Source organism: Anser brachyrhynchus, assembly GCF_964034855.1.
Source record: "Anser brachyrhynchus genome assembly, chromosome: 5".
Lineage (NCBI taxonomy): Eukaryota > Metazoa > Chordata > Aves > Anseriformes > Anatidae > Anser > Anser brachyrhynchus.
In genome coordinates, this window is record NC_137699.1 from 4613400 (window position 1) to 4631472 (window position 18073).

At 38.2% G+C, this 18073-nt stretch overlaps 1 protein-coding gene and 1 long non-coding RNA gene across 34 annotated transcripts in view; one reads left to right on the forward strand and one right to left on the reverse strand.

Annotated features, from left to right (window-relative positions):
• SOX6 (SRY-box transcription factor 6) overlaps positions 1 to 18073 on the reverse strand; it is a 484589-nt gene that overhangs the window by 96247 nt on the left and 370269 nt on the right. For 29 of the 33 annotated variants that reach the window (XM_080595801.1, XM_080595800.1, XM_080595815.1 and 26 more), the window contains one exon: positions 4288 to 11234. The exons of the other annotated variants lie outside the window; for them this stretch is intronic. In XM_080595801.1, coding sequence (XP_080451927.1) covers positions 10931 to 11234 — 304 coding nt within the window. In that variant the 3' untranslated portion in view covers positions 4288 to 10930. Of the gene's footprint in view, positions 1 to 4287; positions 11235 to 18073 lie in introns of those variants that run through there. 33 annotated transcript variants of the gene reach the window in all.
• On the forward strand, positions 40 to 8318 carry LOC308196652. Its single transcript, XR_013952329.1, has 2 exons — positions 40 to 250; positions 1698 to 8318. It is a non-coding gene; the product is annotated as an uncharacterized lncRNA (long non-coding RNA).

The following is an 18073-nucleotide window of genomic DNA, read 5'->3' on the forward strand; positions in this document are numbered from 1 at the left end:
AAACTACCACCCCTCACACTCTCACCTAACTCCAACCTCTCTTCAGCCAGGTTTGTCCCATCAAATCAGAAATTCATGTCAGGTGGGGGCACCTAGCCCGTGTGAGCCTTTGCATCAGCTTGCAGCCAACAAGAACCACCTGCACAGCAGAGCCCTACGGGTGGGCCACAGGTGTCGTGCACCATCTGCGGCCTGGGGTCCCGTTGATGGCAGGTAGAGAGATTTATGGCAGATTCCTCAGCTACAAAAGGTGAGGGAAAAAACACTCGGGGGGTGCTGGCAGGGCGCTGGGGTGGGGCAAACGAGGGTTGAGTCCAGCGCCTCCATCCCCTCAGTTGCAGGGCAGCGCTTACCTTGGGGCAGCCCGGGGAGGCTGCTGGCCGACCGTTAATAACGGTCCTCCGCCCTGGGCGCGCGCAGAGCGTGCGGCTCGGAGCTGGCTGCACTCTACAGTCACGCTGCTGGAAAACGGTGGTTTGCATCTAAAGGGTTTTCCGAAAGCCTTTATTCCTGCACGATCTCTCAACACATGGCAGGCAATGCGCGTTTCTTTTTGGGTGGTTTGGGTGATTTCTTTTTTTGCCTCCATAGCACTTACCCTTTGGTTTTTCCAGCAGCTGCAGCTATTCAGGGGGAATTGACTGAAGTCTTGCATCAAGGGTGGATATCCTGATGTTTGAATAACAAATCTTTCATTGTGATTGAGTAATTTGATCATTAAGATCCTTGAGTCCCAGATTTTCTGAAATAAGCATGTTGTTCTAAGCAGATCTTACCAAAAATGGGAGAAATTTAGCATCCTAAATATTTTAGCTAGCTTGATGGACTTGGTGTTTCAGCTGTACATAGGCTGACTGCCTTGGTTTTCCTTTTAAAAAAACAAAACAACGAAGCACCATTGCAAAACTCCTCAGCAAGGCCCATCAGTGCCAGGGCAGCCTGCAAACCTACTTGCTGATTTACCCACGGCCATTTTACCTGCCCAGACACCCCCCTGCACTCCCCACTAAGTGGGGGACGCACGCTTCAGCAGCCCAGCATGAGGACTGGATGCTGAAGGAAAGAAGAGGGCGAGCCAGAAACAATGGCCAGACTGCGATGCCTCAGTTGGCCACCCTGTTGCCACCCTGGAACACCAAACTACTGGGCTAGGTGGGCTACTGATCTCACCTGGTGGGACAGTTGCTGTGTTTGCAGTCACATGTTACTTGTGACTAATTAGCCGTGAGCATAGTGCAGCTATAAAGATGTTATTAGCCAGTGTGGGGTCTTGGAGGCAGAGATACCTTTCCATTTGCTCCTCGCATGGTGTTAGGGTCCTGCTATGTGATCGTGGGTCATAGCACAATATTTTTGTTTCTTGATTTCCAAATACAACCCTGTGCAGCCTGTCTTAAAAAGGAGCTTAGTTACGTGTCTTAAGTGTGAGGTACTGCATGCAGAAAATTAAAGCTGGATGTTGCAGAGCTAATGCAAGAGTCGGGGCAGGTTGCATGTCATGTTTACAGGTTCTGAGCGTGCATCCTATTTTTGAAAACTCATTTAAAATGATGAGTTGGCTTCTTTACATGCCCTGCTAGTAACTAATTAACCAGAAGCGTAGCAAAATATACCCTGATAATCAATATGCATTTCTTTTGTAATTTGCCTATTTGAGAATTATTTAAAGCTCTAATAATTACCTTTTGCTGTTGCAGAGTGAGCCTTTCCTGATGAGCTACAACAGCAACCAGACCTCTAAGTAGGTTTTAATAGAAGTAGAGAAGCTTTTAAAGTCTGCAGTGTCAAAGTAAATTAAAGTGGCCCTAAGTAGTTCATAATACAACTGACCACAGTGATTTCTACAGGGCAATTAAGTTTTACTGTGTCAATCATCCAGTAGGCATTAATATAAAGCAGAACAGCTCTGAAGAAATTTGTTATGGACTGTCACGTCAAGAACCCAAATGCTAACCTGCAGCGGCCTTGATATTATTAAAATGACTAAGGGTCAGATTCCAATTAATCTGCAGATTTAACAGTCCTTCACTGTAGTGGGTCTTGATACAATTAAGCAATAATGGATGACAGGAAGGATACTTCCTGGCAGTTAATGACCAATGGCACTATTTGAAGGCCCTTAACCCAGCTGGTCATTAACTGCTTGGAGACACAACCTGGAGCTCATATTTTCTATTGTAAACCATATATTAAAGAAATAAATCAATTACTGTTTCCCCCCACTCCCATCCTGTGCGAGCTGTCAGGCTGCTGCGGTAGCAAATAATTGCCACAGCAGAACCCCAGCCCCGGCAGCCAGTGGGGGGACGGGCTCTCGTGCCCAGCCTTGCAGTCCTGAAGCCCCCAAACTGCCGCGAGCCCCGAGGGTGCCTGAGGAAGCTGCGGCTGCAGCTGGCGAGCGGAGGTTGTGCTCCAAGGCTGCGTCTGGGCGCTCAGCTGGAGGGAGAACCGTGTCTGAAGGAAGGAGAACGGACCCAGGCAGCAGGAGCACCTCGGTTCTCATCTCAGCTGTGCGCTGTCACTTGTGCGGTGCCAGAGAAGTCACATGGCTTTCATGCGATACTGTGGTGGCTGGAATAATGAATGTATCTCTGAGGTCCGAGAGTCTTTGTTATAATTCGGCCAGTACTGTGATAGCTTTCTCTCTTGGTGACCTGAGGCACACACTGTGGTGTTAGCAGCATTCCTGAAGCCTAAGGTGGCCATTTAGAACGATAACAAGGCTGGTGCGTGGAACCCAGCACGGCAAAGTTTCTCAGAGGGAAGGAGACCACATGGTGCCAGCACAAGGGCAGGCTGCTCCTTGGGCACCTGTGGCCTCCAATGCTACCTTCTCCAGAAGACTGTTGCACACTGGACACAGGACACTGGCCTGTGTGGTACAATTGATTGTATTTTTTTAGACTGACATCTAGAGCTGTCAAATAATCATTTTTGTCTCTTACTGCTGTAGGAAGCAGTGACTTGCTGCATGCCATTCCTCAGCTCACTTTTCATTGCACCTATATAACAACCCAGCTGATGGAGAACACCGTCAGTGTTTCCCAGACGACTGATCATTACTCACAGCTGCAGATTCCAGCAATGAAAGGAGACAAAATCGTGTAGTAAGGCAGGGGGAGAAAAAGCTAAACTGGGGATGGCATAAGTTGACTTACGTGGAGCAATATGAAAATACATAGCAGAGGATTGGACCCTATATCAGGCCTACCGTATGAAAATAAAATCCAGGCACAATGACGTGGTGTTTCTTCTCCAGCTGCCTTTAACTCTAGTAGCTTCAGCTGGACTGACTGCTGTCCAGTGCCATCATTCTGCTTTTCAAATACACAGCATGGCCATTGCCACCTTGTGCAAATTGCTCTATATTAAGTAGTAGAAATACAGATTTTTTGCTGCCTTCCCCTCAAGAGCACTTTAGTGTTGCAGTTCAACTGAGTAACTAGTTGACTCCTTACCAGAAACCAAAGCTTAAAATGCACAAGTCAATATTTATGTATTTATTCATTATAACACATTGGTCAGCAACTTCATTCCATCCACTTTTGACCCTGAAGTATTTCATTACACAAATTTATAATGCAGTATGTCATTTTTAATAATTTCATGTATGATGCTCTCTCCAGGGAAGTAAGGATTCTTTCCCACTTAGATGTTTCAGGGTGGTTTGTGTAATAGCTGAAACTAGACTGAAATCTGATGTAATGCACAATCAAAACGTTCTGTTACATTATAGTACAGTATACTTCAATGTAATTTATTCTTTTTCTTTGAGAACCATGACTAATTACAATGTCAAAAGCCAATCATAATACACAAATGGTAGCAGTTTACAGACATGGCAATATGGCAACTACAGGGTTTTTTGTTGTCAAGTTTGGTTAGTTTGTTTAATGTTATACGCGGGGGAAAAAGGGAAGGGAAAGAAAGAAGGAACACGAGAACAGTAGAACTCAATAAAAATTCTACTGAGATTATGTTGCTACCAACAGCACTTTCTGCTTACAAAACCAGTGGTGCCCAGTGAATATTATCAAATTAAGTTGGTTATCATGCATGTCTTTTGCAGCATATGGTGTTAATGGATGTCAGAGGCTGATAAATGCCTTTGTAGAATATAAAGGCATGGGGAAGACCTAAGAGCTGGAAGATTTCAGTTGCTGAATTTAAAGGAGGCCAGCTGAATGGACCTAGTTGCATTTTCCATCAGCTCCTCACAGTCAATCTTTAATGCGAACTTCAAGGGAATAATAAAGGATGCATAGAAGAAGTCACACACACATCTCATAAAACAAAATTTATCTTTAATTTGTAAGTGTCAACAGCAGTACAAAAGATGGAGTGATGGTGAATAGATTAAGGGTAGAGAGGACAGTCTTGAGGTAAATGAGCATAAATAGGCAGTCTTATAGACACTCCCCTGAGGGGTCTAAACCCCTGTCATGGCATATACTGAATCACCCAAAGATGACATGTTTAACATATCAGGAAAGCACCTTGTGCAAAAAAAAAAAAAAAAAAAAATCCCCCCCACCCGAAACATGTAGGTAAGGTGCCAACGTACACCAGAACATACTGTATATGGACAGTGTCTTTCAATTTTGTCTTTTCCATTAATAACTGAGGCAGAGGAGGAGAAGACTTTTAAAAGTACCACTGAATGATTATTTAATATTTAATTTACCTCACGTCAATACTGCACAACAAAATTCAAGAAGTCTGTTTATGCAATGAAGCAGAGCTAAGAATAACTATTCTCTTTTTTGTTGTTGCTGAGAACAGATTTTTTTTTTACTCAATATCCTTAGCAAACTTTTTTCTTTCTCATTTTTTTTTCTTCCTGTATCAAGAGGAGAGTGTGAGATGTGATGGCAACCTTTTAAGTTCATTTAAAAACTTTACACTGGACTGTACAAGATTTTTTTGATAAACTATTTACATTTTCAGACTTTAAAACATATTCAAAGCAGCAATAGACACTAGTTTTTCCTCTACACGCCCAAATAATCACCAGCCATGGGCCCAGGTAGGTACCTGCATTGTATATAGAATTTCTACAAAGAAAACCTGCCTGTTAAATTAGCCAGTGGGTGCCCAATAAGCAGCCCTCGCCATCAAGAGCTGCACCCACCGTGTTGCTATAGGAATCAAAGCATAGTACCTTGACAAGAGAGTCTCAGTTGTCCCATCAGCTCTACACAAACTTTACAATTTGAAACAGCAGCTAGCATGTCAGTCCAGCATGTCAGTGAATTGTGCTGATTAAATTAACATAGAGTACAATCTCACAATATACATCACAAACAAATTACAATGTCAGGAAATAAGAGTTACAGTAAGATAAGTTATGTAGTAACAGCTTATAAGCTTGTCTTAATGTAATAAAAAAATTTGTACATGGGAAATACAATAATGAATGAACATAAATGCTAAGCATTCTAGTTTGCTACAAGCTGAAGAAGGGTACAAGAAAAAAAACGTTGCTTTCTAGAAAGCAAAAAACAAATGACAAAGGAAGACAAACGGAGAATGCACACTAGCAGGTCTGCAATGTGCAGCATACAAACAGTTAAATATTTGCACATTCCCCATACTCCAAGAGCACCAAGGACCTCACTTGTGGTTTTTAGAAAGCGGAAATTACAAAGCAAGCCATGTCACTAAGTTGCTTTATAGCTTTCATATTGCCATAAATACCAATTTGATAAGTTTTCCTTTAGCCTGGTTCACCCCACCCCACCCCCTTTTTACCCAGCGTGTGAAATCTCAGAATACTTCTTTGTCACCATTTCCAACAAATCTGGTACTTAAAAAAGGGCGATGGATTAAAATGAAATATATTTGCATAAACATATATATTTTTTTTTCCTTCTGTAGTAGTACATTACAGTATATCAAAAATGTAGTTTGATTTGAGAAAAATCACATATATTAATGGGTTATTTAAAAATTGTTTTGGGGGAAGTTGTTTTTTAAAGCAAAAAAGTTAAGTGTTTTGTAAAAGATCAGATGAGGTCGTATAACATTATTCTTTTAAAAGAACATGCTTAAGTGCCAACTTGAATCTTAAAAAAGCATGCAAAACTCAGAGGGTCCAAGCCCATTCATCAACGTCTCATAAAAACATGAAGAACTCTATCATACATTCTGCTGGCCGCATCTCCAGCGCAGTTGTTCGCACTGTGGACCAGTTCAGCATAGATTACCCCGCTGAACACCAACACTTTACTGGTCCTCATGACCATCACAGAAGTACTAACGTGCTTAAAAGTGATCAGGTAGGTAAGTGTTTTGCTGGGGGAGGGTGGGAGTGTTAATCCTGTAGTATGTTTTGCTAGGAAATGATTTTTGAAATGCCACATCATTGATATGACCAAAAACTGAATCCGGAAAGCCAACCCCGCGAGAGGACCATGGTTCAGATGGCACTGGGAGGTGGTTGTGTTTACACTCGGAGCAGTAACTGTCCTCAGCTGACTGCTGCACACTTTGCAATGCCGTTGTTTGCTTTGCGTTCCCAACCTGGAGCAATCCCGTTTCTGCCCTCCCCCTGCCTCACGCTGCACCTGAGTACACTGATTTAGGAGCACTTTGTGATCCCGTGTATTCCCAGCAGACAGTTGCACAAACTAAATGGTGACGCCAAAGCACACGTGCCGACCAGAACTGGGCCATTTCATCTGAGTCATTTCTCCACATAAACCTGAGCCCTGTTTTTATCAAGCATGAAGTGAACTATTCTAGCTAGGTATCAGACTGTTTCAGGAGTGTTCTTCACTTGAAAATAAGTATTTGCTAATTTTCCAAAAAGAATATATATTGTATCTGTTAATTAAATAAACTGTTTGTTCACAGAGAAAATAGTATTACTATATTTTTGCATTACCTGAATGGAATTGGTATTTTTTTCAGTCAGCGTTATTAAGGGGGGTTCAAACACAACAGTTAAAAAGGAACTCCATATGTCCTCTTTGTATTTTGTGGGAACTTTTTTGCCTAGTCTTATAGCCTAATATGACAGTAGTATGATTTAATTAATGTAGAAAATAAAGGTTTGATATTACTAAGTCTTGATTGCATTGCAAGGACCATCTTAGTCATGACAATCTTTCCAGGAATATGCTTTTGACTTCCAAACGCCATTCTTGTTAAGAATTAAAATATTACATCAGTTTTACTTGGATTCAGAAAACTAACTGTTGTTTCCTATCAGCTGTATCAGAAACTTGGCATGTTTAATGTATCAACTTGCTAAGAAAGGAAAAAGTATTCTGTGTTTGTGGGATATGCTATCAAAAAACAGTGAGAGCACAAGTGAGGCAACTTGCTGTCCCAGCTACAGGTCCACAATACTGCGCTCACACTGCAGGTGGAAATTCAGCATCTACATGAGGTACAGTGACTTGTCAGCATTTAATATGGACCAACATACACTGATATAGAACAAAAGTAAATACATAACTTATACTTCACTAAGTATCCATGAACAAAAAATAAAATTCTATTTCCTATGTTATATTTACACAATTTAAAAAAAATCTAAAATGAGATGGTAATTTCATCAAAAACTTTGTTTTGAGCTCCGATTAATAAAGTAAAAATGGTGTTTTTTATCCTTATGATTGTCCTTCCTTGATTTCTACTGACATTTTAGAGCCAATGTCGGCTAATAAATAGAATAAATGCTCATATGCACAATTCAAATTCAAATATGTTCCTCCCTCTTCCCCAGCCAATAAACGCAATTTTACCAGCTGGCGATTCCTGAACAGCCAGTCATTTTCAAGAATGTGGCTTTAACATAGAGAGCATCAGCACTGAGGCAGGGCTGGAGCTAAAACAAAGTGTTCATACATACATGTATTTTGCATAAATAAATGAAATAACAAGACATAAAAAATGACTCAAATCCGGCAACTGTGAGGCAGGCCCACACGAGTCGAAACAGATGACTTTTGTTCATGTAGTTTTCGTACAACAGTTTCACATTAGTCAGAAGTGATAAAAAATACCATTTATATCCAGTGCTTATAACACTTACGAAACAACATCTGTGAGTGTGTGTTTTTTTGTACTACAAGCAAAATCAAGTTTCAGTCCTAAAGAACAGTCCTTTGTTCTCCACAAGCCTGCAGAATATTATTTTGGCATGGTCATAAAATTTAAAAAAATTAACCAACTAATCTAAATGTTTGCCTTTGTGCAAAAAAATAATTACATAAAATACAATGCTAGCAATACAGCATTCTACCGATGCAACAAAACCAGAAAAAAAAAAAAAAAGAGAGAGCAAGAGAGAAAAAGTCACATGGGGGGAAGGGAGAGATACTTCTAATTATGTAATTATGTAAGACATTAATAAATAGTCTTTTTTTTTTTTTCTTTTTAAGGTAATAATGATACCCTCCCCCCAATCTGAGCTGAATGTATTAAAAACAGTTCAAATTACCAAGCAACTGTTAGAACAAAAACCACTTTCTATCAGTACCTTAGCCAGCTTAAAGAGGGCGCTCACCAGCTAACGACACAGCATATGCCTTTAAAGTCTTGGCTAGACCAGTTTATTGCTTATTAGACATGGACTCAGAATACGTTTAAATAAATATTTAAAATCTAGCATATTGCTCCAAATTACTAAATGGTCAGAGAATCTGACCATTGTGTTTCTATGTCATTATCTTTATAAATTGTTCTGTAAACTGAACAATCTTCTTTGTTTTGGGGGTTGTTTTCGCACATCTAAATGTGATCTCTGCAGGGGCAACAATGGCTCGCTCTGCTCTAAGAGGTATTACTGGGGCTATGAAGAAACTGACAGCTCCTGATACAGCATCTCGTCCTTGCACCTGACATGAACTTCTGCAAGATAGTACAACAGCATGAAGATGACCAGCATTAGTATTATACTTCCTTCATTGTCTGGGCCTTAAACAAAGCCCGTTTGGCTCTGTGGGAAGATTCCCACAGATTTCGAGAAGAGCTGCTCTAGGCCCACTCATACCTCTCAGCCTGAGTCTGAATTTATCATCGACCTGCTGAACATATCCAATTCAGACTAAAAGCTGAGGGAGTTGAGGAGTTTCAGCACATGTATTCACTAGGCCCACTTGATCTGCATATTACATACAGTGATGTATTTATGAACATGAGCAGAATGCAAGGGAAAAAAATAAAGGCAGTTTTTTAGACATTTCTGAACATTAACAAACTCTCAGTCTTTCAGTCTCTCTCTTGTATATTTCCCAGAATTTTCTCTAGCAATTGCATTGTTTCCAGTAGTAATACAAATTTTAAAAAATTTAGTTTGTGTAGCACCTTACATCCAAAGATCCCAAAGCACTTGACAAACATGCATCAAAACCTGGCTCGCATTCCCACATGACTAATATTTAATAAATATTTTTGATGCACCGTATGCCCACCTTTGCAAGCCAGATATTTTTGTGGCATTACCTCCCCCACTAGGAGTCTCACATATAAATCACTGCATAAATACTTAAGGTAGCAGATAGTTCCTTCAGGTGACAATAGGAACGTGAGGTATGGAGCCATGATTCACTGCAGGATTCTACAGGCCCTAAAAATTCATCATGGTGGACTCTACGTGCAATTTGGATTTTACATCTGCCTTTGCTGTGCATCTAAGTATAGAGGTTTATAACTATAAACACAAAGTTTAGGAGTATTTGTATTGTATGTACATATATAAGTACTCTATTTTGCGTTATAAAAGGCTGAGTGTTTACAAGTGCTCCTTGAACATATAGTGTTATGGAAACAACTGAATTTCTCATTCATAAATGTCATATTCATTTTAGTAGCAGGTGCACTTTTTTTTTCATATACCTGTGTAATTTAGGGGAAGAGAAAGAAAGCACTCTTTAAAGTATCAATAAGGAATTTTAAGTGTAATGCCACCAACAGTACTTTTAAAAATAAATATTAAGTATTTGGACCCTTGACATTCTGGAATGAATAAATTATTTAAGAGAAAATGTGTTAAGACTGAATGCAAGGGTTAAAAGCAAAGGGGTAAAGAATGTAGTCAGAGGTGGCCTCACACTGCTAAGACAGGCCTGTCCATAGCTGGTGATCGCTCTTTTGTGCTTACTTAAAATTTCACACTAATGGCATCAAGAGGCAAAAGCAATTGGGCACATGCACTATGGCAACCATGTTCACTACTTAAGAATATCCTGTCTCCAGATTCCTGAGTACTTTACCATTTTCTGGAAAAAAAAATTAGGTTTTATATATATATATATTTTTAAGATGCCAAAGGATTGTCTAAGACTTTACAGTGTCTCCTTTAAGACTTTTTCTTTAAATGTTAAGATTCAAAAGTTATGAAAAGTTTGGCACATCAGAAGTTCAGCTATACATATGGAAAAAAATGGAATTCAGAGACGATTTTTTAAAGATGAGCTATGATGCACAGATGTGCACACTTGCGGACTTGTTCTGTTTCACAATATGAAAACTGCAGTTTTTGTTTTCTAAAATAATCCAGAATAAAAACACATTCACAACCTGTAGGCTGGCACAGCATACCTGAGTGAGAATGTATAACCCCCATCTAAAACAGTAACTTAAACCTTTATCAGCATCCAAAAGGTAAAAGACAAAAGGTAAGACTTGTAAGACAGCTATCGATTCATATAACTTTTCAAGTCCTGATGTCTGATATTTAATATATGTCTTCATCTAAATTAAAAAATAAAAAATAAAACAAAAACAAAACAAAACAAAAAAGTTCATGAAAAATTAGGGAAACAATCTGTCTCACACGTTAAGAAACATTTAAGACCATTCTGCTGATGTAACTGTAGGAGCCACACATGCATGCAGGCTCTTTAAGAACTTTTTGTTCAAAAAAAAAAATCCAAAAAAAACCAAGTGAGTCTGAGTACTTTAATTCTGTGAACACTTCTCAGTTGGCACTGACTGCCTCATGGGCTTCATTTTCGCTACTATAGTCTGATTTGGGATCATCCTCATAGTCCTCGTACATTTCTATTTCATCCTCTCCATTTATCATTTCATTTCCAGCAAGGCTTCCGCTGTCCGTCTTCATACCATAAGTGCTCTGAATGACGGGGATGCTGGGCTCAGGGCTGGCAGAGGTGCTCGAGCAATCCGATGTCATCTGAGGTGATGGTGTGGTAGTTGCCATGGTAATAGCACCAGGATAGACAACCCCCGTTCCCGTGGTGATTGGAATTTGAGGCTGTTGTCTGGAAGGAAAAGCAAGATGGGAACGTGATTACCTCTGTTTGGAGGAGGGATGCCTTTTTGCAAGTCCAATTCAAAGCAGGTGATTTCCTGCAAGGTCTGCATGCATTCCTCTGGGATTCACAGTCTGGTCCTGTACGGTATTGGTTCACCTGAGCTCCCCCCAGGTGCAACTGGAGAGTAAACTGTTTAGCAACTACCAGAATTTGATTTGTTCATGTATTTTGTGTGTTTATTTAAACCATACTGCAAAGTAGCACTTGGACAGAGATCTTCTAGATGCCTGTGTGATACCTAACTGCTGCAACAGACATCTGGTGTCCAAAATCTACATCCTCCAAACTCATGACAAGAGCTTTTGTTTTGTGTCTGTTAAGATGGGACCTCAGATTACTTGTAAGTGCCTAAATGGCATACAGGTGACTAAGTAACATCGTCTATCTATCTGTAAGGATGTAATCTACTATTTAAGTGCTAGATAGACTCCTACATCACTTAGAAATACTTTTGATATTTTATTTCTGGCTTTTGATTTTTATTCAAATCCATGATCAGAATGCCATTTGTTCTTTGGGATTTGGGACTGAGTTTTTGAAGCCAAGTACTTCAGAAAGAAGAACAAGTACTCTTTTTTGTATGGTAATGAATAGTCTGCAGAAACCAAAACATTCCTGAGGATCCCATCGCAGATCTGATTTACTTTCACAATGCAAATACATGGAGAGACTAAATTAAAGGTGCACTGCCTCTGCCTTTGGTACATCTTAGCTGCTGATGTAGAACTTTGTACCATATAATGTTCTTTGTTTGTTTGTTTGTGATGTTTTTTAACATGCTGGATCAATACCACGATTTGACTAGAACAGGCTAGATTTGACTGACAGTCAAGCAAATCAACAGAAGCTTTATTATAGCATGTACATAGTTCAACTGTTAAAAATGATGCAATGTATCTTCTTACAATGATGTACATATATTCAACTGCTTTGCTGAGTAAAGGTCAGGTTGCTGAACTCCTTACATGGTCAAGCCTTTATTGGCTATGAATTAATTAAATCTACTTTTTACATCTGGATTAATTAATAACACAGTTCCTATTTTAAAAGACACCTCCAATTATTCTCTTGTTATTTTTGGACCATTACCTTTAGTAAAGGTGAGAGAAAAAGAAGGAATGTAACTTGTCCAGAGGAAGAGAATCAACATCATACTTAGATATGACAAATTCCAGTACCAGAAATACTCCAGTGCTCTGGAAATTTCTGTTTTACTATTGACTGGCTATTGGACATACATGTCTATTTTCATCTTGTATTTCAATGTCTCCCAACCTTCTTTAGAGCAATATTAACCAAGTATTAGAGATCTCTGTATTTTACAATTTTAGCAGGAGAAACAGCGTCAGATGTGTTAGAATAGTCTAACAAATCTCTTACTTCTTGATCACTGTGTTACTCTATGCTAAAATTCAAAAGGAGATAAAAATATGCTTTGCATAAACCAGCTTCTCACAAATCCTTAATCAATAGCTAAATCAAGACACAAATAATATACAGGTTATTTACAAGACCCTAAATGTTAGGTCTTTGTCATTCATTGACCGAATTCCAGTTTTGATAAATATCACACCACAGAGTTACTGGGAGACCAAAGCACTTCAAGTTTAGAAACCAATAGAGACAGTCAAATCATGAACAGTCTGTTTAAGAGAATATTCAAATAGCATTATGTACTACCTTCATTGCTGGTCCTGCTAGCCTGACTCTTAAAGCCTCTGCACAGCTTGAGAAATTCAAACATCTGTTGTATAAGTATGGTACACCTGGCTAGCAGTGAGCAAAAACATCGTGGTAATTCATTTGACACAGCCATTATACTCCTGTTTGCAAATGATGATTTGCAGATGATTTACAAACAGCTAGGGATTTTTCACTAAATTTTCACTTTTTAAATGGTCTGATAAATGTTCTGTGAAAACAATTTTCAGCCAATGCGTTTGCTTGCAAGTGATTTGCTGCAAACATCTTTCAAAACTTTATCCATAAAATTGAACACCTACCTCACATGGGAACATTTCTGTTTTAAGATTGCATGTTGTCAGGCATAAAAACTACTACTGTTAAAAACCTACAGGTACCTCCTCCACAAACTTTTAGACACAGAAATTGTTCACATTAGTGACTGTTTCCACAAAGTAAAGGAAAAAGAAACCACACATGGTAACAGAAAAATTCTACATATTTGTCACTGAGCCATATACGCTTAATTTTCTTCAATCTGTCTGTCCAACAACTGCTAGTTGTTCTGTTATTTCTTAGAATAGATTCATTTGCAAAAGAAAAAATCCTTAGGTGTTCATCAAAGAACACCACAGGATCAATGCTAAAAGCTGTTTTGAAAAAAGTTGGTTTTACAACCTTCTGATTAGAGATGTAGAATATACTCAAGAATGATTGAGTGCAAGCTGCTCTTTTGTTATAGATGATACCAAGGATCAGAACCCTAGTTCCCCTCCCCCCTATTAAAAAAGTCCACACCCCCACCCCCTTTTTTTTTAATAGCAATGTCTTTTTATAAGCAGCAAGAAGGAAAAAAATTGTTTAGGATAGGGCTGTGAACTGTCTTGATATACTTAAATTGTCAGAGTTAAGCTTTACACTAAGTTAGGAAATTCATATATTCTTTCAAATGTTTATCAAGTGAGCAAAACTTTTTTGCATATCCACATTTCAATGGGATGGGGTACATTTGTCTAAGTATGACCTATTTCAAAGTATAAAGGGAGCAGGTCATCATAGCATAATGAAGCAGAATTAACAGAGCTGCCTTTTAATTAAGGCTGCACTAAATATATGACAAATGATAGAGTGAATCTAACTGGTAAAGAACTTGATTGGTATAACAGGAAAGTTGAAGGCGTACTGAATTTGTCATTCATCAACACAGCTCTTTTTAGCATGTTAAACAAAAATCAAATGCGGTATGCATGCCTGCTGCAGAGTGGGTAATAACTGAGAGCTTTAAATTACTTCTATCTCACTATAGAACTGTAAACATGTGTTAACTGTACCACCTAAATGGCAAGTGTCTCAAACTTGAACCCACTTGCTAGTGAAAATTTGCTAGCACTTAAACATGGGCTACCACACATGCCCAATAACTGGGCACCTACCTCTAACTTGAGCCTTGATCATTTAGGGATGATCATGTTGTCACTGTAAATTCTGCTTAAGTCACTGCATTACATCCCAGAAAGCCATATTTAAGGTATCAGAAACTATATGGATTATATATGTTACTAGAGATGAGTATTGTCATTTTTTAGTTAAGTTCTACAGGGTTCGGCATGGCAAAGAAGTCAAAGAGCATATATTTTTAGTCTAACCATGCTCCTTCTTGAAAGGGATAGTTGGAGTTTCTAATTTATTACTCTGGCCATTATATTTTCTCTTATTTGTAGTTCTTAAAGACATTCATTTTTGTAGTATATTTAATAACATTAAATTCCACATGTTTAATCCTTGAATCTAGGCGGAGTTCTGTCTTTCAGAGGATCTTGGAGAGAGGAGATAAAAACAAGCTTTACTGAGAGCTACAGGTTACAACTCAGCTCAGTTGCACATCGTTACAATGTCCACTCAAGGATGTTTTCTGCCTGGCTGAGATTTCCAAAACCCAATAGTAATCTTCCTATCTCTTCAGATCTGTGAGCAATGGTGATGCATGGCTACATACCCTGGCTTCAAACCACTCCTGTTTTACATCATCTCCTCTTTGCCAAGGAAATCCTCTGATGGCCAATTGCTACAGGTCTCCTGCCTCTCTGCTCTGCCAGCAGAGAGATGTGTCCATCTAACATGTCCATCCAGTCTGGGGCCTAAGATATGGCCTCAGATAAAAAAGATCTGGCCCAAAATAGTTAGGTAAACTTAAGAGAGAAGGTAACATGAAAATTCTTAGATCAATTGACCCGCTCACAAGTTTGTGGCATTAAGAGAACATTCTGCTTTTGAATTTTGCAACACTAGCTAAACATTTAAATTGGCAAATTACCATCGTTTTCTGATCCCTTCCCTACTATTTTCTGACAGCTGTTTAAATGACTGAAGCAAAATCGATCACATTAAAGAAAATGCTTCTATGCTATACAACCTTGAAACTTACATCTCCATAAGGAATGAAATAACAGTAAATCTCACAAAAGTACCCATTGTGTACTTACTTTAAGTTCAAGCTACAGGAATATAATATTACTGCTTTATTCAAAACTGTAGTCTAGCAACATTCAGACTACATACGTGTACAGTAGTTATAAACACTATAAAGGCTTTATTCTAAACATCTTACAATGTAAAACAAAAAATGTTACTGCTTACATCATTTTGCAGAGAAATGTATATATCATGTACTCATATTTAAAGTGAACTAGAGTAAAAATGACTGAGAATTGAATTACTTTTTGTAAGACAAGGCAACAAAAGACAGACTCTTGACTTAAAATGTCTGAATTTAAGGCTTATATATGTTCCATTTCTTTACATTTACTTATGCGTTAGAAAAATTACAATTGAAGATAAATTGTAAGTCACATAAATAGGAATTACTTCAGTTTATTGTCTGCCTATTTGGAACAAAATTCATTCATGTAGGGATGCAATAGAAGGCCTATGCATATGTTCAGTTCCTCTCTATTACTTAAAATATTTGACAGCACATAGATTTTTTTGCTGGTCTATCTCCAAAGCATGAACTTCCTGCCAAATTTATTCCAAGAAATCTCCACTCTCACTCAATTCTCTGGAAGTTTTTCTTCAAAAAATGTGACCAGAGCCTTGCCATTCATTAGCTTATTTCTCTACTTTATTTTAAAGTTTGTCTGCTTTGTATATTGAGAATCACTAAACAATTTTTCTGTGTCTTACAAATATTTATCAAAGAATGTGGCTCACTGAAGTCAGCAGCATGAGCTTTTTGCATCTTAAAAGTTTAAGCAGCATAAAACTCTTTTCTTGTTTGTTTGTGGGGGTGTATTAATTATACACATGGGAGGATTATTCTATGTTAGCCAATGGTTCACCCATAGGGATCTGATAGAAATTAGCCCTGACCAGATTACCGGTGTAAGAGAACACCAAACACAAATAAGAAAATAAAATATTTTTTGTTGCTATTTTTAGATTCCTCTAGCTACCTGTCTGTCTTTCTATCTTTCTCTTCACATCTGATCTATTTATCTTTTTATTCTGTGAGGATAAGTTTTTGCCATTTTAGCATACCCACTCCCAACTTAATCAGTATGTTCTAGAAAGAAAGAGAAAAAGGAAGAGAGAAGGAAGGAAGGAAGGAAGGAAGGAAGGAAGGAAGGAAGGAAGGAAGGAAGGAAGGAAGGGAGGGAGGAAGGGAGGGAGGAAGGGAAGGAGGGAGGGAGGCTAGTAGGGCTTCAAGTAGCATGAAGCACTTGGCACATTTCATTAGAGTCTATTTTGTACTTTTATTCTCTATTGTATGCTGAAATATTTCCTGTAAACGTGAAGTATATTCAATCCTAAAAAACGTATTTTTCTCCTGTTTCATCCTGAAAAGGAAACTGCATCTCAACTCCCACGGCTACAGTTCTGAAGGAAGGTTTATGTTGTTTGTCCCATCAAAAGAGTAGAAAAATGATGGGTGCACAAGGTCAGCCAGGAAAACTGTTCCAACTGATGTTTTATGTGATATATAAAGGTAAACACAAGGAAAAGTAAGTTTAAGAAGTTGATGGGCCCAATTACTTTATTTCACTTAATCTGCTTCAGATGAAATGCTACTTTTTAGTATTCAGTGAACTATTCTTCTGAAATAAATGATGACATATAAGTTTTGTGTTTCAGTTCAAAAAGCAAATCTTCCAATAATTTTGTTTTAATTTGTTTCTTTAAGGTAAAAAGAAATTTTGGATGATAGTGAGAAGTCACACAAAAGCATGAAAAAAAATCTAGAAATCACAGTGTGTTTTCTCAGTATCAAAATTTATATCTATTCTGAAATGCAACATGGATCTCATTTCACCTTTATCAAACACATCCAGTAGACTTCAAACACCTTTTATCATTACTTTCAAATCTAAAAAACATTGTTTCCAGTATAGTCCTTTACAACACTGTATGTGTGCAAAGATTTTGATATATAAGGCAGATGTTAAATTCTGGTTGCACCAGCAGTTTTGTTTTCAACAGATTTCATTAAGGTATTTTTGTTTGTTTGTTTGTTTGTTTTTTAAAATTCACAGTATCACTCTTATGTAGGGACTTTCTTTAGAACTTTCTTGAATCTGTCCTCCACACTCACCTCCATATTAGCCATCAGTCCTGATATGTGAAAGGGTACTACTTAATACTGTTTTGAATTAGCAAACAATTCTCAATTTTTCCAGACTGCTGTTTTGGCATTTCTTTTGCATTTCTTGTACAGATATGACTTGGTCTGTCAATCTGCTTTGGAAGACATAAACTAGAGTTTCATTCCTTCAATCTGAATAAAATTCATGATGTGCTGTATAAATTCAGATTTCTATTTAGGGTTCTAAGTACAATTTTGATGGAAGCCTATTAGTAAACCATTTCCCTTACAGCAAAGAACAAAAAACAATGTTAAAATTGTAGACTGGAAGGTTATTTCAATATATCAAAAACACTTCTATTTACTGATTGAAGAAAGAACCCACATTGTTGCAGGCTGTACCACAAAATAATTGACTGCAACAGGAGTTCTGCATCCCAAGCCAAAAGTGAGGGCACATAATCGACGTCAAGGTCAATTATCTGGTAGTAAAGTACCCAACAAAAGGAGACTATTGTGATTA